We start from the raw sequence: 23,201 nt of genomic DNA on the forward strand, positions 1-23,201 counted from the left end.
AAAAATAAAATAACTTTCATTCGTGCAACTGAAAAAAATTGGATATTTACATTCGTGAAAGTATGACTATGGCGGACCAACAGGTGGCGACATTAGACCAAGGAAGGAAGGAAACCTGCAGCCCGTGCTTTTTAATTGTTCAATAAAGCAATTAAAAACTTACACACATAATCCCCAAATCATAAAGGTAAAATGAGCATTTACGACTGACACGTTTTAAGTTCAATACATTTTGGAAGGTATCCTGAAGGGTTCTAACCAATTTAGGTGTGTTGAACAAACATCTGACCAAGTCTCAATAAAAGTGAATATTTGCTTTATTATTGATTATGAAAATGAACAGGCACCTTTTACATGGAGCTTGCACATCCCAGAACAAAATTTCAAACATAAATAACACACCATCTTTAGTGTTGATCACTCAAAACAACCTGCAAGCTAAGAGTTCAAACCACATTGAAAAGAAAAAAAAAAACCAAACAATTAAATTAAATTAAATAAATGTCACTACCAAATTCTTGTAACATATTCACTTGCTCGTAATATTGTTACGACTGTTCTACTGTCAACTTGGTAAAGGCTTTCTGTTTCCACGTGAATGCTGTTTAGTGTGACAACTTTTACAGCCGTGACAACAGACTACAGTTAAAATTCAAACAAAGTCATTCAAAAAGAAAACAAGTGGATAAATAGTATTTACGAATATAGATTTGAGATAGCAGTGTGCTGTGGTGAGCTCCTCCTCAGAAGAGAATCATCACATTCGCTCAAGTTGTTTAAAAAAACAAAACAAAAACAAAACTCAACTAGACCCTGGAAAAAAGAGCAAAAGCAACACAAACAACCCAGGATGGAAAATTCAAGTATATCAGACTGGATGGTAACCTACATCTCTACAGGAATGGAATAGTTACAGTTTCACATGAAAGACTCCATGAGGTTTGGAACATCCATCCCATAAAAACTTTTGTAACTATGGAAAGACTAAAAGTTGTCACAATGTCCGATGCTAATAAGAAAAAAGTAGGGTTTAAAAGTGCATGCACCCCCACTGGAAAACTAACAACCCAACAATGGTGTTTGTTGCCCCACTGTACATGTCCTAACGAGCAAAAGATGCAAACTTATGATCAATAAAATAAAGCACTCCTATTATCACTCTGCTATAAACGCGGCATCTGCTAATGTCTTTCATCCAACAGTTCGATGACATATATACAACAACTCCAGACATGTTATAATTTTACAACATAACAGTCTTTTTTTTTGGTGAAAATATAGTTAAATTCAAAATATGTAATAGGTGTCTTCTTTTTTTTTTTTTAGAGGTGATCTCTTTATTGAAAAAAGTACCTGAGCCAAAACTCTGACCGGGGGGCTAGGAGGAGGTGTCACAAAAGCCTCTTTTTACAACTCTACTTTACATCATTCATTCATTAAAACTTCTGGAGATGAAAACAAGAAATAAATTATGTAAATAAAATAGAATAAAGAAAAAAAACCTTTAATAACATCCCTATTGTAGTATCACCTAGTTGAAAAGAACAGTACAAAAAAGGTTTTTCAACATTTTTGGAAGATTAAAGCACAAGTTTAAAAAAACGGAAAAAAATTAATCTAACAGATAAAGTGTGACACTGGTCTCTTATAGACATTCTTTGAGTGGAAGGAGAGGCCACTGCACCAGTGAACACTACACAAGTGCAGGATAATTTTATGAGGAGATACACCTTCTCTCTGGTACCAAGGTTCTGTCCCACAGCAGGAAGAAGTGCAATCAGGTCTCAAAATGGAAGATGAAAAAGAACCGTATGTGTACTGCTGATACAGTGGTTACAAAGTAAAAAAAAAAAAAAAAAAAAAAAAGGTTCACACCTGGAAAACACACGGAGGATGACTAACAGCAGTACAACTGCATGGTGAGAATAATGCACTAACAGTGCCTTTACATACTATATTCTTTCACAGTGCATGATATATTTAAAAAAACAAAAAACAAACAAACAGATGCAGCCTTTTCTTGGGTTTACGATGGTCAGCTCCCTTTCCAGAAAAACATTTAGATTTGGATTTCTCTTTGCCGGCCCAAGTTTGCATCCATCAGTTATTATTGCACAACACAAGGACCATAAAATGCACTCAAAAAGAAAGAAGAAAAAAAAATCTTAAAATAGGAATTATAATTTACTTACTAAAAATCCACCTTGCTCGTTGCTTGTTTTCCTCCTTGTTGCATTATTAACCGCTTTGCCAGAAAGCAATCCTCTTCAGGTGCATCTTTAACATTTGATTATTTAGATTTCTCTTATTTTACAGCCGACTAAAACATGCATCTATCTCCTCACCAGGGGTGAACCGCAGTCAAGAGTCCCCGGCACATGGTGTCCACTGTTCCAGTCAAAAGGTCAGAGTTCAAAGACTGAATAATTAAAAAGTGCTTTAACGTAGGTCAGTAGGACTTCTATCTTCCATGAATATTACAAAGTTTGTACATTAGCATGTATCATCTGGGAAGAGGAAAAAAAAAAAATTTTAAAGATATTGTAGTTAGACAAATAGCAGATCTAGTTCAGAAATAAACAGACATTTTTGTTGATTTGTTCTTATTAATCATCATTAAATACAATCACAATTAATATAATTTATCCTAATCTAGATAGACTGAACTGAACTGTTCAAATGAAAAAACGCACCATGATACCACCATTTTGTCTTCTTTGGGTTTTTGTTACACGTTCTTACATAGAATGAATTATCAGGTGGTCGTCTCTGCAGGAGAAAAAATGAGTAATCAGTGTCTACGTTACTCTGCGTCACAGACATACATTTCTGCACGGCTCTTACAGCTCTGTTAAAATGCAGAAGTTACCTTTTCTTTGCAGCTGGACAACATACTAATAATGCTAAGACAAACTGATTGCACTGAGAGGGCTGGCGACCAATCCTCCGTTAGAATTGATAGACAGATGTGACCGTTGCTATACACATGTGGATGGACAGGTATATTCTCCCCTGTGAACATTACCTGCAGCAGGGAAACACAACAGAGTTTATTTAGGGAAAAATCACTAAAGATATAAAAATATGTATCAGAGAAACATTTTTATCTTTAACATATAACTGAGACATTTCAGTGTCTGCTTTAGGAAGAGGTTTGCACTCTAGTGTCAACAGTGGAAAACAATAACACTTGCTGTATAAGCTTAGGCTAAACCCTCTTTAACAACATGAGGTTTGAGGATTAGGACAGAGGGGCCAGGCCTGGGTGAGCAGGAGGGAGAGCAAGAGACTGGGAAGGGACACATGACGCTTCATAAAAGACTTAAGTGGAAATAAGCTAACAAAATGTTGCAGGACTTACAGTCCAAAACTGAAGCGTTGAGTGTTGTGGGAGGAGGAGATAAAGTTTGTAATGGGGAAGGAGAGAGAGGGTGGAATGGAAAAAAGGATTTATCATGGACAATGAGTACAGGCAGTCTGGCACCAGGCATGGCCTTGTGTGGCGACAAAGGCTGGAAGGGCGGGTGACAGCAGGGAGAGCGGTTGACAGCAGGAGAGTGACAGATAAGAGCTCAGGTAAAGGATGAACGCTGTTTGCGCAGTTTTTTTTTTTTCAGCTTTAACCACCACTAAATACAACATGGTTCACATCACTGTGTCCAAAACTTCTTCTGCAGAACCCCCCGATTTGCAAATGGAACAGCCATTTTCACAAATCAAAGTGAATATATTTTTTTTAAATTTATTTTTAAACACTTGGTCCTAGTCAGAATATCATGACAGAAATTCAAACTTTTATTAAATTAAAAGATGTATTTTTATCTTAAATTAATAAGCAACTCAACTGCAGGTTAATGATCCTGGACATGGTTGTTGCAGTAACTGTGTCATCTGCTGACAAGCACGGGAATGTAATTATTAATCACAAAAACAGTTCCTGTGTTGAAGTTTGTTCAAAATTAACACAACAGATCTTCTGTTTTGTTTATTTTTTTCCTACAGATGTGGGTAATGAACGGAAGTCAAACCAGGAACTATTTTGACCAAACGTACTTGAATGGAGGATTTTTTTAAGCTGTGCTCTAATTTTATCAACTGCACCCTATTCTCTATTTTTAGAAAGTGAATATCTCAGTGAGTAAAACAAGATCATGGAGTCAAGGTTAATCCTTTCAAAAACACCTTCAGTGAAGGCTCTGTACTTAGGCTTGTCAGTGACTCCTAGTTCCAGTGTTTCTGAGACAAAGATAGTGTGTAAATATCTGATAAATTGGTGAGCCTTTTTTTTCTTCATAATCCTGGAAATCTTTTTACAAAATCCCAGAAAGATGCATAACAATGACAAAAGCTTCACACTTTTTATATGCTATATAATATATAGATTTTATAAATGAAATATTATGTTGAGTTCATTGTAAATACGTGTCCAGTTATTATACTGACTCCTGTAGTAAACCCCGTGTTTTCAAAATATATACATTTTTTGGAATACTGTATCCCACAATTGATTGAGGCCAAAGTAGAAGTGTGTCATCAAATGCTGAATTTTGGAAGAAAAGACGAGAGATGAAAGTTAACGTAACTTTGAGTCCTTCAAAACAAGATGGTAGATTGTTTTTAAAAAGAGACTAAAGAACATTGAGTAGATTCCAAGGGCTTACCTGAGGAGAATCAAAGGGATATCGACTACTAAATTTAAATAGCAATTGAAATTTCTCTCCTTCGTACAGTGTACCAGGTGCACCCTCCATATCTACAATCCACCTGAAGAAAAAACAGAATACATCAATGTTAAACTTTATTTGCACTGGAATTATCTGCATTTGATAATTTAATTTAGTGTACGAAGTAAAACATGAAATAAATATGCATATTAACTCTAATGTGCAGAGAAATTAAATTCCATCATGTTATCTAAAGCTAACAAAACACAGCCTTTCAACAGCTTTTAAGTCTGATTCACTCCAGACATTTAATATTCTGTTATATGATGACACATAGATTAGTAATAATGTTAGACTCTATTGATTCCACGGCTGTAAACCCATTCTGGCCTTTGAATCCTTGCTTCAGAAATATGCGGACAGAGCCATAAATGGTTCTCCGTCTTGCTCAGGATTTCAGATATTTAACAAGACAGAGCTTCAGTTTAGACAAACTGTGCCCACAGCTCGGTGGTTAACAGTAGTCCTGATATTCTAGTGAAGCATATATGGTGGGCTGCTAGGTCACAGCAACCTCAGAGGAGAAGAATAAGAACCAGCGATGGCAGCATTGCAATCTCTGACCTATTTTCCTTTGGCCAAGTGATGCAGATACAACACTAAAGAGAACTGTGGCTGTTGTTTAGGTTTAAAGCTTGTTTCTCTTTCACATATTGCCAAAGGCAAAAGAACATTTAGGTCAACAACCATGGATAAAAAATATCAACAATTAAAGTTCATTGTGGTGTTGTTTTATTGTTATAATCCATCCCTCTCCAGGAAGTGAAGCCTGGAAGGAAGCAGTATCACTGTATATGATGGAGAGTTACACCTGATGCAACCTACACCAAACACAGAAAAGGACTTAGAGGACACTCGGGACAACTTGTTCAAATTCCCCACAGCCTGATGACTATATGTTCTAGACAACAAAAATAACACAGAGATTTTTTGTGTTTAAGAAAATAGGGGAAAGAACAATAAGGTCAAGGTTTTTGTTCAACATACACACACAAAAATACCATAATAAAATGATAAAGCACATAGAGATAGAGATTTCAGTATCAAGCAAAAGTTAAACAACTAAAACGCAAAGTCACCTTATCACTGGAACACACAGCTTTGTCATCACTGCGGCTTTTGGACAGTTTGGATAAGGTAAGCTTGAATGTCAGCTGCAACAGACTTTTTGTATCTTATTACACCGGGCCTATTAAAAAAAAAACCCTAACAATTCCTCATTTGTGTCAATCACAATAACAGAACAACCAAACCCAGCTCGAGTCTTGAGTCTGAATCTGTGTTGTGATGAAAAGACACACCCATACATACCATAATAAAGCTAGGGATGCAGAAGGCTGCAGAACTGGTTGGACAGAGTGTCTTTTAAACAACAACATTCATTCAGACTGACAATTTCATGGAGTTTAATATGCACAGTGGTTCTTGGTGTCTTAAGATTTACTTAAGAGTTACTGAACTTTGAGTGCCTTATAATTTTTTTTTTTTTAATGAAGGATGAAACTAGAAGCATATTTTTGCCTAAACAATACCAATTCTTAAAGAAAGTTAATAAATGTTAACACTTAAGAAATAGTTAAGACTTTACTCACAAAACAAAAGTGTGAATAAGCATTAAAAGGACCAATCAGATAGACAGGTCAGCAGAGCGGTTTCTTTTGCTCACTTCACTAACTGAGCTCTGTCATGCCAACTGTTAAATATTTTACGAGGGCGAATAGTGACACTGTGCATTAGAGTTACTCTCCCGATGGGCCAGAGCTGCCAGTCACTTAAATGACCTGGATTTCTCTTCCAGCCCCGACTGAAGCTACAGGACCTCTGTGTCATAATAAACCCCCATCCCTGGTGATAGTTTTTTTTTTTTTTTTTAGAGTTTGCTCACCAGACTGTTACACCGTGGTGATGAAACACACAGGCAACATGGGATTTATGTTTATTCACATGTGTAAAAAATTTGGCTATCAAACAAACAAACAAAATAAATAAAAAACATGCCATAAACACTTACTGTGTGATGGTGTTCTGTACACTTTTTTCATTGAGCGTCATTCCCGGGGGCGGATCATTTTGCAGGGCTAATAATTCCTTTTGTAGCCTTTTCTGTGAAAGACATCTTTATGTTAAGAAAAAACTATTTATATATTCAAAGTAAAGGTATATGTACATAACCAACTAAATTAGGAACCTTCCAAAACATGACATGTGTGCCCTTTTCAGTCTTTTCTTGGCTCAGCCTACACTACAGATTGTGGAGCAAGGAATAGTTTGTTTAACAACTGATAGAAAATTTGTCACCACACACCTGTTTTTGCACTACCAATGATTTGGGAGAATCACTAGGCAACAGGTTACATTTCAATAGCATTTCACAAGGTGTACCCACTTAATAAGAGTGGTATTTTTTAGCAAATGTTGAGTAGAAATGTCTTCCTTTGAACCAAGTTGATTAGGAAATTACTTTCAATACATAGCCTGACACTGTTTATGGACAAATTCCTGCATTCTATAGGATTTGAACAAAGATATAGGCTATAAAAACCTTAATTACGTAAAATCATCATATGGAATATTCTGGCTACGTACTACACCAGAAACTAAAGAAAAACAAACCTGATTATGTACAATATTGTGTTCAACTTAATATGACAACTTATCAGAATTAAACCTAATGTGTGTTTTTTAATGGAGTAGTGCAGTGTAGTGTAGTGTAAAGTGTATCGAAATTATGTTTAAAACAGACCGTGTTCATTGCTGTGTTGGTTCTTCAGAACGGCAGGTCTGGCCAGATGAAAACGATGCACCTGTTCAGCTCAAACTGCAACTGATCAATCTGCGCACTATCTTCGTTAGCAGGCTAACCTTAACGTTAGCTTAAAATAAGCCAAAAACGCCCTACTAATGTCAACTAAACGTATGACAAATCACGTTTATGCTGCTGTGAATATAAGAGTACAATACACAGCTGACTCGAGTCTGGCGTTTTTCTCCAGGAAGCTGCCTTCAGTGTTACCCTTGACTTGCTTCTTCTGCTGCTGCTGCTGCTGATGATGATGATGATGATGGGGTTAGTTGTGTTGCTAGCACTTAGCCTAGCGTTAAGCCTGATCAGTTCAACACGTCACAGCGTTTATAGCTACGAAACTGTACCACGGATACGCGAACGAAGCGGTTAAGCTTCTCCCGGAAATGCCAGCAGTGTAGGTGAGGTAATCTGTCCGTATGTGTTCACTGTCAGTTGTATTCTTACCTGCATCGACGCCATGTTGGAAACCCCCCCTGCATCAGAGCAGAGCGGAGGAGTGACTGTACGTCAGCGAGCCACGTGACACGAGTCAAGTTGTTTTTTACACAGGAAAAACCAGTTAAGTGCACCATCAAAGGCAGGAACCACACTCAGTATTTAGGTGATAATAATTACTTATTACTGCCAAGTTAAAACGTTTAAAATTAAAGTCAAACATTGACAATAAGAGTTTAACTGAGGCAGGGGCGTTCAAACTTTTTAAGGTGGTCGGATGGTAGGGTGGTTATTAAAATCTCCCGTAATGATATGGACTGTTACCAAGCAATTAAGCACACAAATACATAGCATTATAAATTCATATAATTTGGCCCTACGTTTTCTTTTATTTCTGTGTGATGTGTGGGTTTTATCCAGGTTTTTCCCACAGTCCCTAACATACATACAGTACTAGGGATTAGGTTAAACAGATTAGATTAAGTTGACACAGTGTGAGTATGAACAATCGTTTGTATCTATATGTGGTCCCATGATTTATTGGGTGAGTGTCCAGTGTGTATTCACCCAACCCTATGACTTCTGGGATTGGCTCCAGAATGACAAGTAAAATCACTACTGTCATGTTTTGTGTGTACAATTGTGTGTACAATTGATGGTGCACGCTGGATAGAATGCCTGGTGGAAGCCATCTTCGTGACAGCCAAAAAACAAGAAGTGTGGATTTCAGAAGCTATTTGGTTTGCAAATATGTAGAGTAAGTCTACGTTGGCTACAATACTTTTTTCCTCAATTTTTTTTTCAGTAAGAAATATTTGCCAGGCAAATATTTGCTCTTAACGGAAATTCCAAGTCTGTGCTACTGATAAAGAATTGTAATAGTTTGCCAGTAAAAACAAAAAGTAGGAGAATAATAAGTTGTCAGCCACACAAAACTTCAGTCCTCATACCATCTGTGAACAATGGGATGGATTTTTGATTAATTAACACATTGGCACAGATAAAGCCCAGTATAAATCTAGTTTCATGTAAATTATACAGTTGTCTTGGCAAATGTGGTTATCTGTTAACCTTACCCACATTTTTGACATTACAAAAAACAGGGCTTACAATCAAAGCTCCACTTATATTTAATACTTAAAATATACATATACCACATGCAAAATAAGACACCTGAACAACTGATTCTTGTATTTTCACTGTTTAAACAACATTATGTTTAGCCAAACTTCAACATAATAAGATTTGGGAAAAAACAGAATAAAATGTAATGCAGCTTTTATTTTATAAAGATATAACTCCAATCAAAACTGCTAGGTTCACCTTAACATTTTTTATTATTGTATCATTCATCTTTTGAATTGATAACAAGTCTTAGAACTTTTTGACCAATGTATGTATGTTACATTTATTTTGTTTTTTTTCTGCAGAACTTTGCTACATTTCTATCTCTGACAAATGTTTTTTGTGACCATAACCTCTCAAAGAAAAATAAATCACAAATGCTCTTATTGTTAAATGACTTTGTTTATAAGGCAACATAACATTCATTTTGTAACAGCCTCAAACAGGACTTGTTTTCCAATGGCCATCCTGGCCGCAGGAACATTAAAAGCAGCTCACTGTCATACATAGCAATGGAGGATTTTAACTCAAGCTAAACCAAACCACACAATTTAAGTGGAATACATACTTGGTGTAAAAGTGTTTTTCAAAGTCGAACATACTCCGTTGGAAACAAGCTGTCAAGTGCAAACAAAGTGATCACCAAATAGGTTTTTATTCAAATGGAGATGAACAAAGATTTCTGGGACAGAGGAACAAATGTAACACATTCTTGGAAGGGGATGCAGCCTTTCATATCCTTTTATATTTTCTCAATGCAAACAGGTCATTCTAACAAATCCAGAGAGAAAGCTAGGTGCCAAAGGATGTTATATGGCTATATTATTTGTGTTTCATATCGTGTACATGGCAACAAAAAAGTTAAATATTAAAAAAATCAAAACAAACATGAGAAAAGGTTCTACATTACGTTTCTGCAACTTTAACAATCCAAAAAGTTTGCAGCCATGAGCAGTTCCAGTGCAATCTCAGGAGCAATGGGGAATTCTGGGATTTCTGTGGAGCTGTTGGTGTAACGGACCTTGTAGGTGAAGTACATGCAAACCTTGGACAAAACATGAGAGGGAATCTCCCTGAAGTTCACTTCATTGGTTTCATTTTCAGCAAACTGACCTGAGAAAAGAAAATGTTATAATAATTCTCATGAGTGGTAATAAGAGAACATTATCTGGAGACTTGTGTTATTCATGAAATACACACTCAAAGTCCTTAAAAAAGTAAATTATACTGATGTTTTCAGGTCAAGTGCTATGTGATACATTCATCACTTGATGGTAAAGCGTAATTAAAGCATTATCGGTATAATGTTAAAAAAAGAACAGTGCCACCAAGTGGATAAGCAAGAGTACCATTAAAACTTTAAACCATTAAAGAATAATAAAAGAACATGGCGCTAAATTATATACGCTTAACACCTTGTAGTACTTGTATAGTTAAATGTTAGTGACCTTTCCTCATGATCATATTGAATTACTTTTTGTAATTTCAAGAATACGTTTCTATTTCTTTTGCCTTAATTTATTTATCTTGCTCTTTTAATCTACCTCCCTTGGTGTCAAAAATAAATGTGACACATTAAATCTATTTGTGTAGGTAAAGTGCATGTTTTTATCACTGCTTTACAAAAACACTTTCTGACCTGGCCCACTCAGCATGGCTTTGATGGTCCCAGATGTCAAAGCGTGTTCTCTTTTCACTATGAACTCATGTCCATCTGAAGAGATCAGCTTCACATACATGGCATCAGGCCCTTCGCAGCCTCCATAGGTTCTTTCTTCACCATCTGTGAGACAACAGAAACTGACAATCTTAAACAGGTGTGAGCCAGACAGCTCAGTGACATGAACATTTCTGAACTGCATTAGTAGTGATTACAATAAAACTGGCATTCAGCCACATGTCATTTTATGACATGGGTCATAAAAACGCACCAAAGTTTGACAAACTACTGTAACTATAAAAAAAAATTACATAAAAAAACTTACCCATCTTATGGCCAAGTTTTCTACCAAGCCTACAAAAGAACATAGAACAAATATCAATCTAAGCATGTAACACATTAGCCTTGTGATAGTTTAAATACTGTTGTAGCTTCAAATAAACAGGTCTAATTTCATGTAAACACTTGCCATTGGCCTTAGATTTTCCAATTATTTTAAGAGGCTTCCCGTATTACACTAACATTATGATTTGTCAAGATAGTATGGAGTTAAATGTTGTACGTTGCATCTATTGTTAATAATTAATAACACATGTCATTCTATATTTATCGGATTTAACTATATCTCGTGTTTTAGGTAAAATCGCAATGAGCGTTAGCTTGTGTCGGATAGCAGGCTAACATCGCCCTTAAAACATTAACAACTTGTCGTTTCTCTTCTTCAAACCTTGCGTTGGATAAGAATCAGACAGTCACTGGCATAAAATAACACACTATAAAACGAACACAGATTCTTACCACTTTATCGAAGAATGTGGAGTAGGGATTGCGTTTCAGCTATTGTTAGCCGACAGCCTGCCGGAACCAGGTGTAGTGTGCCTTCTAGTGACCCAGTAACTAGTTTATAAGCGCGTTCACGGATGCCAGAGCCGAGACACTGTTGTTCGTCGTCTTATCTGGCGACTACATCCTTGGTTGTCTGTAGACTTTAACTTAGATGTCGTTTCAGTCCGTCTTATTTCATAGTATGTTATTTATTCCCCACCCGCGTTTATTATAATTATACATTCACTAATTTAAAGCAGTGCTACCTTGACTTTGATCTAAAACGAGTCACATCTGCTTTTATCTGAAAGATAGCAGTATTTATTTTAAGTAAAAAGAAATACATGTAAAATAAATTTAGTGAAACAAAAGTCGCTGTTCGTTGCCTTCAACACGCGTGAACGCGCAAAATGTCGTATCGTATGGAAACCAGATGACACATAACACCAGAACCAAGTCGTGCATTTTCTTCTCTGGTGTGTCTCGTGTCTATGTATTTGCACTTACTGCCATCTCCTGGTACATTTAATCTCTTCATGTTCCTTACCCTCAGATTTTACAATGTGTTTTATTAATGATAAATGGATCAAATGCTTTCCTTTCACAGCTTTTGAAAACACCTTTGTTTATTATTGTTTGTTAACTTGTGTTGTGTTCTAATTTCTCTATCTATTATTTAAGCGCACATTCAAGGTCTCTGACTTTTCATTTCATATTATACAGAGACACACATTAAGTCATATTATTCAGAAAAGTGTTATTTAAGTCACACAAGGAAAAAGTTGTTTGAGCCCCTTGCATTGGAAAAAATACAATAGTAGCACAAACACATACAGCAAATAAATAAATAAATAAATAACTTTATATACTAAACACCTACAAACTACGACGGAAAGAATTAATATATATATCTTTTTATCTTCACCTGAAGATCTTTTTCTTCAATCCTCTAGAGGGCGCCTGTGTTTTGGGTTAACGTTAATAACTGTCTCAACTGTCTGTGATGGGTGAGAGCAGGTGCTGATTGGCCATGACACAGACATTTTACAGTCATAAATCTGGATTTAAAAAAGAATGAGGTAGGAGAGAAGACATGATCTCTAAAGGCACTAATAATTCCCAAACACCAATCAGGAAAAGGAATATAGCACATTGTGTATTATAAGAAATATACAGGTATGAAAAACCATTGGCCTCCGAATACTGTGAACAACTTATGTAGTAATAAATAAATAAATGTGGTTTTAAAGTATCTTCTAACAGTAAGAGGGGTGTTTATCACAAATGAGAGACAGCTGAGAAATGGCCACACACAGGTCACAGTCAGGTTCAGAGTTCTTTCTTGTTGGAAAAGTGATGACTGTTGAAATCCGAGGCAACCAAATTGACGCAGAGATATCTGAGCCGCAGCCACTAGGAGCACATTACTGAGCGTGCCTGTAAATTGTGCCGTTTGAGCCACAGCATCTTTGTAGGAGGTTGGTAACGCGTACTAATTGGAAATAGTGAGGATATATTTTTGAAATGTATTCACTTACTAACTCCTACGCTTACTCTTTTGTGTACTGACAAACGTTCGGCATCCAAACTACAACGCCATTTTCCTGGAATGCCCAGCGTGACAGAACTTCTGTTGAAGTGACATTTGACCTGGTATTTTTCTTACAGTAATACCAGGTTTAGCAATGCTGTCAGTTTGTGTTCCAGAAAGTTCCTGTAGCCTCCTGCCTTGTGACTGTGTGTCTGGCCTGTCAACTCTCTCTCTCTCTCTCTCTCTCTTTCTCTCTCTCTGTCCCCCTCTCTCGCCCCCCCACACCTCCCAACACACATACATATGCACACAAAGCAATCACTGACCTTCCAGTCCCCCATTACAACATTAGTGCTCATGATCAGAGCGGGAGGGTGGCGGCTGCAGCTTTGATGTCTCTGATAGGACCCATACTCACTGCAGCTGCTCTCAGCTCTATTTTGGGTAGTGGGCTGTGGTGGGCCCTTAGAACTAGGCTCCTGCCTAACACACACGTACACATACAAATCACAGAAACGCACAAAAAGTGCAAACACTCTTGTCATGCTGAATGATATCATCCATTGTTGTAAACTCATAATTTATTATCTCTTTAGCTTCTCTCTGTCTTCATTACGGGGACATACAAAAGTCGTGCAGAACATTGGAGAATGCCGACTTCTCAGAAAAAGCCTCAAGTTTTCATTTTTTTTGTAGCCTTGTAACACAAGAAGATTTCTAACTTTATGAACTGGATGTTATTTCTGAGCTTTGTTATAGAAACGCCGTGGCATCGAATGTGACCTGTGTGACCTTTAGGGTGGAAGACAAATTCTCGCCCACTGATCCTTGTCCATCACTCAAAAAATATTTTAAACAAATTAGGAAATTGATACACGGTACAAAATATTTTTGCTTGCTTATAAATGAACACAACAAACTAAGACTGTACGTTTCTTGATATTTTCTTGTTTTTTTCATTCTTGTTCTTTCTCTGCTTGCATCCTGGCCTATAATTTTTTTCTCTTCTATCACACTAACCTACTTCTTGCCCTTCTTCACTACAGTGAGTTTCTCCCCCTTCTCTTCCCTTCTGGTAGCTTAATCACTAACATCCCCAAAACAGAACTGAGACCAGTTTCCTGTATTTACCTGAATAATGTGTCCCCTGGTTTCCCAGGTAGTTGAGTATAAATAATAAACCCATTCATGAAAGTTGGATATGGTGCAGTCCGTTAACAACTATACAGTACATGTGAGAAGAAGGACAAATACAGTACATGACTAAACACCAGTTTAGTTGTCAAATTGTCAAATGTCAAATGTTATGACCAAGACTCATTAATCGGTTTCTCGGAAAAGCCCTGGGTGAAACTAGTCATGATGAACAAGGATGGGGGAGGGAGGTCTTTGGGCATCTCAGAAACCTAGGTAAGGCCTGTCACAATGACTTAAAGGATGTTGACATTTTTGCCTGCAGGAGGTGTCCTGCATTTCTGACGTTAGCACTGTCATTTCTAAACCCCTGCTGGGGACTAACAGTACTAACCCATTGCAGAAGCAGTTTTGGCAAAAGGTAAATAGTGAATAAAAACAATTTATATGAATTGTATATTAAAAGAATAGCATTACTAAGATAAACAGTACCATGATTCTAACATGAATTTAACATGAGGGGGATAGAGTCCCACAGGGATGACTCTTAGGCCCCTTTGGTTTTCACATTGTGTCACATGTTGATCATGTTTAACCACTTCAGATGGCTGTGTGATACATTCCAATGCTGATGACATAATGCATTTTCTCCTCAGTATGCATTCCACTGTGTAAAAAAATTGTATTTAATTCATTTTTTTATTCTGTAAAAATCAAAACACTGCATGTAGTCATCGTATAATAATCAAAAAGACTATTTGTTTTGATAAACATCTTTACAGGTAGAGAAACTTGGCATTTGGTGTCAAATGAGTCATTGAGAAATAGCAGCTGAGCCTTGTTTATTTTGTTAAAGGTTTTTGGAAAATGACTGCTGTGGAAGTAGTAACACAATAGGACGTGAGTCACTGAAGTGTCCTATTATTACTATTGTTCTGATCCAGTCATTAACAGCACAGCCTGAAATACCATTATGAGTCAAATCTATACATTTGAACTGCATAGAAATAGTACTTTCCTGGCAACATAATATAACGTACATGTTTATTATGTTCTCGTTTTTTATTGCTTTAATAGTGGGAAACTACAGTGTGTTGATTTGAATGCACTCACGGCACACATGATGTTGACATAGAGTGGAGTCAACAACAGTTTGCTCTTAACAGCTCCATTATGCTTAATTATGATGACTAACTGGACAGAGTGTGAAAATAACATGCTTTCATAATCCACATGTCACTGCATAAGCAGGACACCAACAGTTAGGCGCTTAAAAGTGCGCCAGCCATTTGTGTTTATTACTGTATTTAGTCATCCACATGCCAGGGTCCTAATAAATAAATAAAGGAATGACTGATAGAGACATTAACGTATGACGGAAATAGGGAAATGCTGCGTTTAAAATAACAGGTTACGGATAATAGTTTAGTTCAGATGACAGAGGCTTTACGACTTTATAAAATTTGTTTGTGTAAATATAACGGATGCAGTGATGCTAAGCTAAGATAGCTATGCGAGGCATGGAAAGGGGATCTGCCTAAGACTGATGTCTTAGCAACAGTTTTGAAAAACGCTGGCCATGGATATCCCCTCACTGCTTACTTGTCTTTATCCAATTTTAGAAGCACGGCCAGGCTGCATTTGAGGCCTGCACTGAGGTTAAGATTAAAACAAACAAACAAACAAACAAACAAACAAATGTTTTCTTTTTCAGCACTCTCTGGTCACACTCTGGTGACCTTACTGATTAAAATGAATATAACCTCATTTACTACAAGTAAATGAGGTTATAAATATAGCAAACATGATACAATATAGCATAAGTGTACATACAGTTTAATGCTCCTCCTATAATCTAAAATTATATAAGGACATACTTTGTGACTGAAAATGTATAAAGGTATACTTACTTTACATGTATTATAAATAAATGTAAATTGTGGCCTAAATATTTAAATTTCAAAATAACGGTGGAATTGCTTGATTTGGTTTTAATCAGGCATGTCAAAGGGCAGCGTAATTTCCCATTTTCTGAATTTCTTTTGATAACCAGTGTTAAGGTACACTTACCTTGTTATCCAAAAGTTCTGTTCCATAAAGAATCTTTAACATTTCAATTTTTATCTTAACTCTCATTGTTAGCTACAGAAACCTGAAAGACAAAAGTTGGTTTATTACAAAATAATTTAATTTTTTAATAATTAATATTTAAAGTGTTAATTAAAGTAACATTTAAACAGTTGCCAGGATTCATTTTTATTTTTTACATAATAAAGAGAAAATAAATGCTATTTATTCCACAATGATCACATTTAAGAGTGATTTTAGCCTTGAATTTTCTAACTAGTCTGGAAGAAGGTTTGGATCCACTTACAAGGTTTGGGTTTATATTTGTCCTGAGCTGCTTGTGCAACTGAATCTTGTCCAGCAGGCAATATCAGAATAGTAACACAGATATTCTATACTATTACTGACAAGTTCGGCTTCACTTAAGAGGTTTAAGGTGCCAGGATTACACACTATCCAGAATATTCCTTTTCAACTCCATATTGGCCCTGGATAATTTTAAAACTGCAAGGGACACATATCAAATGTCTTTCATATGTTTTTGTGATAAACAAATGTATATGTGAAGAAAGCCCTCCTGGTTTTAGCATCATCTCTGCTTACACATATTTGACCATAGAGTGGAGTGAGATACCATGACTTCCTGCACGTTCACAGAGCAGAGGCTACAACAAGTGCATGACATGGCATAGCTGATGGCTGGCAGGTGCCACTGTTGTTGTAACTCGACACTAATCCACGGCTGATCAGCAGTGGAAACAGTACAAACTGACCCAAGACAAACTGAGCCACCTGACTGTGCCTGTGCTGCTAATGTGAGACCCCGATGAAGCTCCTTTGATTTCGTGCCCGATGAAGGTCACGATGAGGCCATGATATGAGACTGGAAATAAGAGCATTCTTCAGGCAAGTGGAATCCGATCATCTGCTGGTTCATTCTAGAGTTCTATATGGATGTGAAGAAAAAAAAAAAACAACAGAAATGAAGCAGACTTCTTTTAACAAGGCATAACATCTTTATTGTTATACACATGACTTCTCCAAAGACTTTGCACAAATCAGTGGGGCAACATAAACCTTTTAATATCAAATATCTCCCACAGTTCCTCCTCATAACCTCAAATTCTCACAGGTACATCTGCCTTTCCATATTCCCCCCGAATGGTACATCGAGTACAACCAACCAGAAATGAAGATATATATATTTTTTCTATTTTCCACTGTCAGACATCATCATATGTGCATTACGTTACCAATTACAAACATAGTTATATTCAGTGTCAAAATACAGGTGTGCAAATTGTTAGAAAAATACCAACTCATACCAGATTCTGGATTGTGCTCTGTAAAAATCCTTACAAATAGTATATAATAATCTATATATAAATATCTCTCACATGCAATGTTGCATTTCAGAAAGAAAAAAAAAATCTAATTACTAGCTTTTTTCACTGAAACCCTCCGAGACTCTAATCCTCACGATGCATGTGTGAGGACAGGGACAACAAAGAAAAAGAGGGCAACAAAGGGCAAATCATTTAATGTTGCTCAGTTATTACATTGGTCTTCATTAGCTGAACGCATTTGAGTAGTCTGTTTTACAAATCATGTCAGCAGTTTTCACACATCTAGTAACCTGGAGCAATTCTCAAATGTGCTACTCTGTAACAAAAAACTTTGTGAAAACACTCTAACAAAAAAAAAAAAAAAAATTGTAGCCATATTAAAGCCCTTCCACGTGACGATTAGTATTCAAAAACAAATTTTCTTCAAGAAGAATAAATAATAAATATCTGCAGTAAGGACAGAAGAGGCCAACCATATACATAACCACGTTTTAAATCAAAGAAATTCATGCCATACCTGCAACAAGGACTGCAAACATCTACAGTGAAGCAAGTTTAAAGCATGACGGCGGTGATGACAACAGTCGGTGTCCCCCTGCACGACAAAGTTAAGACAAGGACGGCATCCCTTTCCCCTCCCTCATTTCCTCATCTTTTTCTGAGGTAAACAGTACTACTGTTAAAGACTTTTTTTTTCTAAAAAAGGCATCGTTCCTTCTCCTGGCTCCATCTCCCGTGGCCTCGACCTGCATGAAGTCAACTTCAACCATCTACAAAAACTGTCATCATTCAGTCTCACGAGCACAAACTGTGAGCACTGCCCGACCCACAGAAACAAATGCGTTGCGTGAAATGAATCTTAGCATCTTAAAAGTGTATTAAAACAATAGAGCAAAACAACAAAATGAAGGAATTCAAACAAGACAATGGTCTTAGCGTGACATAATTATATTTCCGATCAAATAAATAACTATAAGACATTTTCTACTTCAATCTGAACCTTCTCTCCAAACACGATGCCAGCTGGTTAAAAACCTTCGCTCAATCAGGCATATTCAAATTGTGAGAGTTTGACTAAATAAAGTGGAACACAGGATTTGTCACTGTATAAAATTACAACCTCATTTTGACAAAAATAGAATAGCTTTTTCTGTGAAAAATAAAACATATTGCACATACAGGAACACATATGAGTGGTGTCACATTACAACTGTTGTTAGAAATGAGAAAAATTTGAAAAAAAAAAGGAAAAAATAATTTCCTTGTCTCATACCAAGATGAGATTTTTTTTTTTCTTCTTCACTACAAGCGTGCGACTGCAGGAAACCGACATTCAGGGAACGGCAGTGAACAGGAAGCTACAGTAGAACAGAAAATAAAAGCAAAGGTCAAAAGTGTACCATGCACGGGGAGTGCTTTCAAAGCAGTGTACCTTGTGTAACAATGGGCGGAGCTGGGGTAAGCTGCGGTTAATAGCTGGGTTAACCGAGTAAGACTGGCTAGTGACCGTGCTAGCACTGACTGCCGGCAACGGCCGTGCCCAGTTTCTCATCGCAAGAGTGGTGTGAAGCCCCGAAAATGCTCCAAACACCAGAGCACGTTCCCGCTGCGAATGTCCTCATTGCCTCCGAGGTCGCCAGGCTCACATCTCCCCATCAAAACGTCAGATGGCAAAATAGGAAGGCAGCTGTTTGCTCCCGTCATCTAAAAGTGCATCTCCACACTCTTCTCCTGCAGCAAAGTCCGTCAGCCTGCTGCTGTCTCTGCCAAGACAGTGGGCTCCAGAGACCAGCGCTTGGATCAGCACACGAGTGGGTTTCAATTACTTCTTTTTTCACACCGTGTATGTTTGGTTGCATTTTTTAAAACTTTTATTTTTATTTTCTTTAATCTTACTTGACACAACGTTTCACCTCTCTGTTAAGAGAAGCCAAAAGAGTGCTAATTCACGCGGACTGGCCCTAAAGCAGGCCCATGACAGGTTGGTGATGCCTTCCTCCTGATTCTCTTCGGTGCCTCGCTGATTCCCAAACACCTACGGCCACCCCCGTGTTTCACTGGCGCCATTTTCATTTTCCAAGGCCGGTGATGCAACTGTGCCTGTTGCCATGGCTTTACTGCAACATAAAAGATAATTTCGGGTTTGCCTGGCTCTTTATCATGTTTCAGAAACACAGGCCGGCATGTACAAAAAAACCCACGTTAACATGTGATGCTTTATTTCAACTCAAAGTGATTCAATTTTTATATCTATAATGCTCTCAAGAGGAACTTACCAGAGAAACAATGTCATCATGTCAGAAAATGGACAAATATAATGGCAAGACCAATATTCAACAGCATTACCATAGCAACAAGGATCGAATTAGGACCCTGTGAAAAAAAAGAGAAAAATATGAGTAAGTCATTATTAATTGTTATTAAAAACAGCTTGAAAAACAACAACTTGTGTAATAAAAAGGTGGTTTATAGATAATTCAAAAGACGAATAAAATTCTCTTGTCCTTTTTTTTTTTTGCATTTTTGTGTTTTCTGTTTCAGAAATTCTTTATCAAAACTGGAATTTTTGGGCAAATTTGTCCCTAGTCTTTTGCTAGCTTACAACTTTATTAGCTAATTTATTACCTTTATGGTATGGCTCTCCTTGCTTGTGAGTTTGAGTTTGATGTATTTTTGATGTATTGATGTATTTTAATTAGTTACTTTTACTACTACCTACTTTTAACCAGGTTTGCTTAAGAAAACACTTAAAACACTTATACACTTTTGAAGTAAATAAATACACAGTAGTGCACTTGGAAATCCGTCCTCTGCCCTAACTCACCCGTTCCTCTCCATTTTCTGCTAGCTCCATACTGGCTTTCTTTGTGTCTGCAAGGCTCTTTGGCTTTAGGGAATCCTGTTTCCTGAGTTTGGGCTCGCTCTTGCTTTCCCTTATAGATGGTGGCTTTGGAGTGGGGGTGCTAAATGACCTAGGGGGTTGTGGGGGCATTCGTGCCAAGGCCTGGGCACTAGGTTCTTCCTCTGGATCTTCCTCAGGGTCTGGAGGTGGAGGCAACTTTGCAGGTGTCTTGACATAGTAGCTGTGGTACTCTGAGTGGAGCTCACCATTGACTGGTATCAATGGAGGCTTTGGAGGAGCAGCAGATGATTGCTGGCCCTTGGCAGGTTTAGGTGGCGCTTCGGGAACACTCTTGGGGCCTTCTGTGATGGACAGCCTCTCCTCTTTGCTCACTTTTCTGCTAGACCGCTCATCTTTGCCTGTCTTCTGACTCGATTTCTCCTCTTTACTTATCTTGCGGTAAGGTTTCTCCTCTTTGCTGGTTTTGCGACTTGTACTGTTGGCAAGCTGACCTTTCTTTTTGCTAGACTGGGGTGAGGGAGGAGGTGTGACCCCATGACCGGTCCCAGGCGAGTGGGGAGGAGTTGTACCTTTGCGGTAAAAGTGAGGAGAATCTCTTGGGGAGCTGTCCTTCTTCTCAACAGGGACTTCCTTGATCTCCACAGGCTCCTTTGACTGTTGTTTAATGTAGTCAGGTCCTGCAGAGGTCACAGAGGTCACACACATTAATGGACTCAATAATAATAATAATAATAATAATAATCACCCTAAGCAGCTGTCAGGCATACTACATTTTGATTTTTTTAATAGTAACAACAAAGATACAGCTTTTTGGATAGCAACGATTGTATCTTCATCATTTCTTTATAAAATTAGCCTACAATACTCAATACTAGGGATACACTGATAATGATACTACTATCAGTAAGCGGATTGATACTGATAGAGGTCTTCCATTTCATTGGATAATTTTAGAAGTTAAAAGTATTTGTACTGGTAATCAGTATATGCAAATACATGAAATATTTTGACATATTTTGTTGATTTTTTTGTCACTGCCAACAGACATTCACCAATATTTAAATGCATCATTCCCTGTGAGGATCAGGACTGTTTCAGTGTAGTTCCATGTTCCAGAAACCCTTGAATAACACTTCCCTGAAATGTCTTATTCAACGTCTGCAGAAACGTCCATTTAGCGGAGCCAGATTTAAACTCAATCTTGCTCCGAGCGTAGTTACTTTTAAATGAAATATTCATGAATCAACATTATATATGCAATTACTCCACAGAGGCATGGAACAGAAGCAAGACAGAGAGTATTAATGCAGAGTCACAAACACAATTTCACAACAGGAAGCCTCTTCTGCAGGCCCATCACACCACACCATGGAGGAGATAAAAGCGCACCAAAGGAGTGTGGAGCCTTTAAAAAGGAATCTGGGTAAAGCTCAAACCGCTGGACCCTCCTTCTCTTTAAGACGTTTGACTACTGGGTTCTGCTTCTGTCAGCGCTTATTCATTTGCAAACGAAATACTCTGAATGAGACTGGCTGTTGGTCTGTGAGAAACAAATGGATCCTGTGCTGCTTGTTTTCTTTTTTTTCTTTTACAGCAAAACAGTGATGAGTCAAATGACTCAGTGGTTGAAGGATCAGACTTGTGATTAGAGGATTGTCGGTTTGAATCCTAGCCACTGTCCTCGTTTAACGAACATTCTTTCTTTTTCTCCTTCTTTCCACCCTGAGAGAAATAAGTAATTTCAATCAGCTTTATTATGGAATTCACACACTGTTACGCATAGTTCTTTTCAGCTGTATGACATTCCCTATTTGTTTCCTACCGGCCATGACTAATAAGACCCACCACAAAAAGATGTTTTTGCATCACATTGGCTTGACGTATCTGCCAGGCTTCATTTCACATTATAACTAAGTAAGAGTTGAAGAGGAGTTCATGGGTGAACCCATGAGAGAGATTCTTGGAAAAACTTCCAGGCATTTTCTGCTTAGTGCAGTTAAGAGAGGACAAACTGTAAAACTCAATTATATGAAATCTTCGATGGTTATTTTCTAGACATTAGAGCGTGCACTTGGATTCTTTTGAGGAGCTAGTGATTTATTAGACACACTACCAAGGAATCCTGTAAGGTCAGCCGGAGCATGTACTGGTACTGAATTACCCAAATGGCTGTGGTGTTTCTTTCATCTAAACATTGAGTGTGCAGCTTCCCAAAGAGGGTCACTAAAATGGGCCACGGATTAGTTGTGACAGAAAGACAGGAATACGCTGCAAAACCCCCAATAAGCACGGACGAAATGCTGAAATTGGGATTTCAGCATTTAATTTGAATTTTGTTTTGTTGTTATATTCAAACAGTAACATGTTCATTGTTAGTAAAAAAAAAAAAAAGCACAGCTGTAGTTTAACTGTATCGTGAAGAATGTTTTTTCAGAACAGTGATTTTCTGCTTCACTGCACATGTGGTGCACTCAGCCACTCACTAACACACACACACACAGATTAACTGTTATAGTCCCAGCCCAACCCCAACTGACCTTAATAAAAGATAAACACCCGAGACACGTGGAGAGCGGTCATTGAAAGCGTGTGTTTGTTTTAAGAGAAAAGTACAGTACGTGCGGCCATCCCATCTGTTGCCCCCCCCCCCCCCCCCCCCACCCGCGCACAGCTAGCTCTCTCTAC

The 23,201-nt window shown here is 37.6% G+C and overlaps 3 protein-coding genes across 5 annotated transcripts in view; all 3 read right to left on the reverse strand.

The window, feature by feature from the left end:
* Positions 1-299: 299 nt before the first annotated feature.
* On the reverse strand, positions 300-8,219 carry ube2wb (ubiquitin conjugating enzyme E2 Wb). Of its 2 annotated transcripts, none has more exons than XM_008307608.3 (6): positions 7,975-8,219; positions 6,736-6,827; positions 4,662-4,764; positions 2,870-3,025; positions 2,694-2,769; positions 300-2,507 (listed from the first exon to the last, which is right to left on the reverse strand). In XM_008307608.3, the coding sequence occupies exons 1-6, from the start codon at positions 7,987-7,989 to the stop codon at positions 2,494-2,496; spliced, it is 456 nt and encodes a 151-aa protein (XP_008305830.1). In that variant the 5' UTR covers positions 7,990-8,219; the 3' UTR covers positions 300-2,493. The 2 variants fall into 2 exon arrangements, with proteins under 2 accessions (XP_008305830.1, XP_008305831.1); XM_008307609.3 differs by lacking the exon at positions 7,975-8,219 and adding an exon at positions 7,468-7,968.
* A 1,064-nt stretch (positions 8,220-9,283) lies between these two features.
* Positions 9,284-11,777, reverse strand: eloca (elongin C paralog a). The gene is made up of 4 exons (XM_008307607.3): positions 11,549-11,777; positions 11,076-11,104; positions 10,730-10,873; positions 9,284-10,203 (listed from the first exon to the last, which is right to left on the reverse strand). Exons 2-4 carry the CDS (start codon positions 11,077-11,079, stop codon positions 10,013-10,015), a joined length of 339 nt encoding a protein of 112 aa, XP_008305829.1. The 5' UTR covers positions 11,080-11,104; positions 11,549-11,777; the 3' UTR covers positions 9,284-10,012.
* Positions 11,778-17,300: 5,523 nt separating this feature from the next.
* jph1a (junctophilin 1a) overlaps positions 17,301-23,201 on the reverse strand; it is a 26,499-nt gene continuing 20,598 nt past the window's right edge. Inside the window, exons 5-7 of one of the 2 annotated variants that reach the window (XM_008307604.3) lie at positions 20,478-21,193; positions 19,930-20,026; positions 17,301-19,770 (exon numbers count right to left, since the gene is read on the reverse strand). In XM_008307604.3, coding sequence (XP_008305826.1) covers positions 19,946-20,026; positions 20,478-21,193 — 797 coding nt within the window. In that variant the 3' untranslated portion in view covers positions 17,301-19,770; positions 19,930-19,945. Of the gene's footprint in view, positions 19,807-19,929; positions 20,027-20,477; positions 21,194-23,201 lie in introns of both variants that reach the window. The other variant, XM_008307605.3, reaches the window with a different exon arrangement.

The sequence above is a fragment of the Cynoglossus semilaevis genome, chromosome 3 (assembly GCF_000523025.1).
Source record: "Cynoglossus semilaevis isolate Cse_v1.0 chromosome 3, Cse_v1.0, whole genome shotgun sequence".
NCBI classification, from domain to species: domain Eukaryota; kingdom Metazoa; phylum Chordata; class Actinopteri; order Pleuronectiformes; family Cynoglossidae; genus Cynoglossus; species Cynoglossus semilaevis.

Excerpts from the sequence above, each read along its gene's own strand:
- eloca (XM_008307607.3), bottom strand. Across the intron at positions 10,204-10,729 it reads AGCCATGCTGAGTGGGCCAG|GTCAGTTTGCTGAAAATGAA; the intron begins GTCAGAAAGTGT and ends TTCTTTTCTCAG.
- ube2wb (XM_008307608.3), bottom strand. Across the intron at positions 4,765-6,735 it reads GTACAGAACACCATCACACA|GTGGATTGTAGATATGGAGG; the intron begins GTAAGTGTTTAT and ends TTTTTTCTTCAG. Across the intron at positions 2,770-2,869 it reads TGTCCAGCTGCAAAGAAAAG|AGACGACCACCTGATAATTC; the intron begins GTAACTTCTGCA and ends TTTCTCCTGCAG.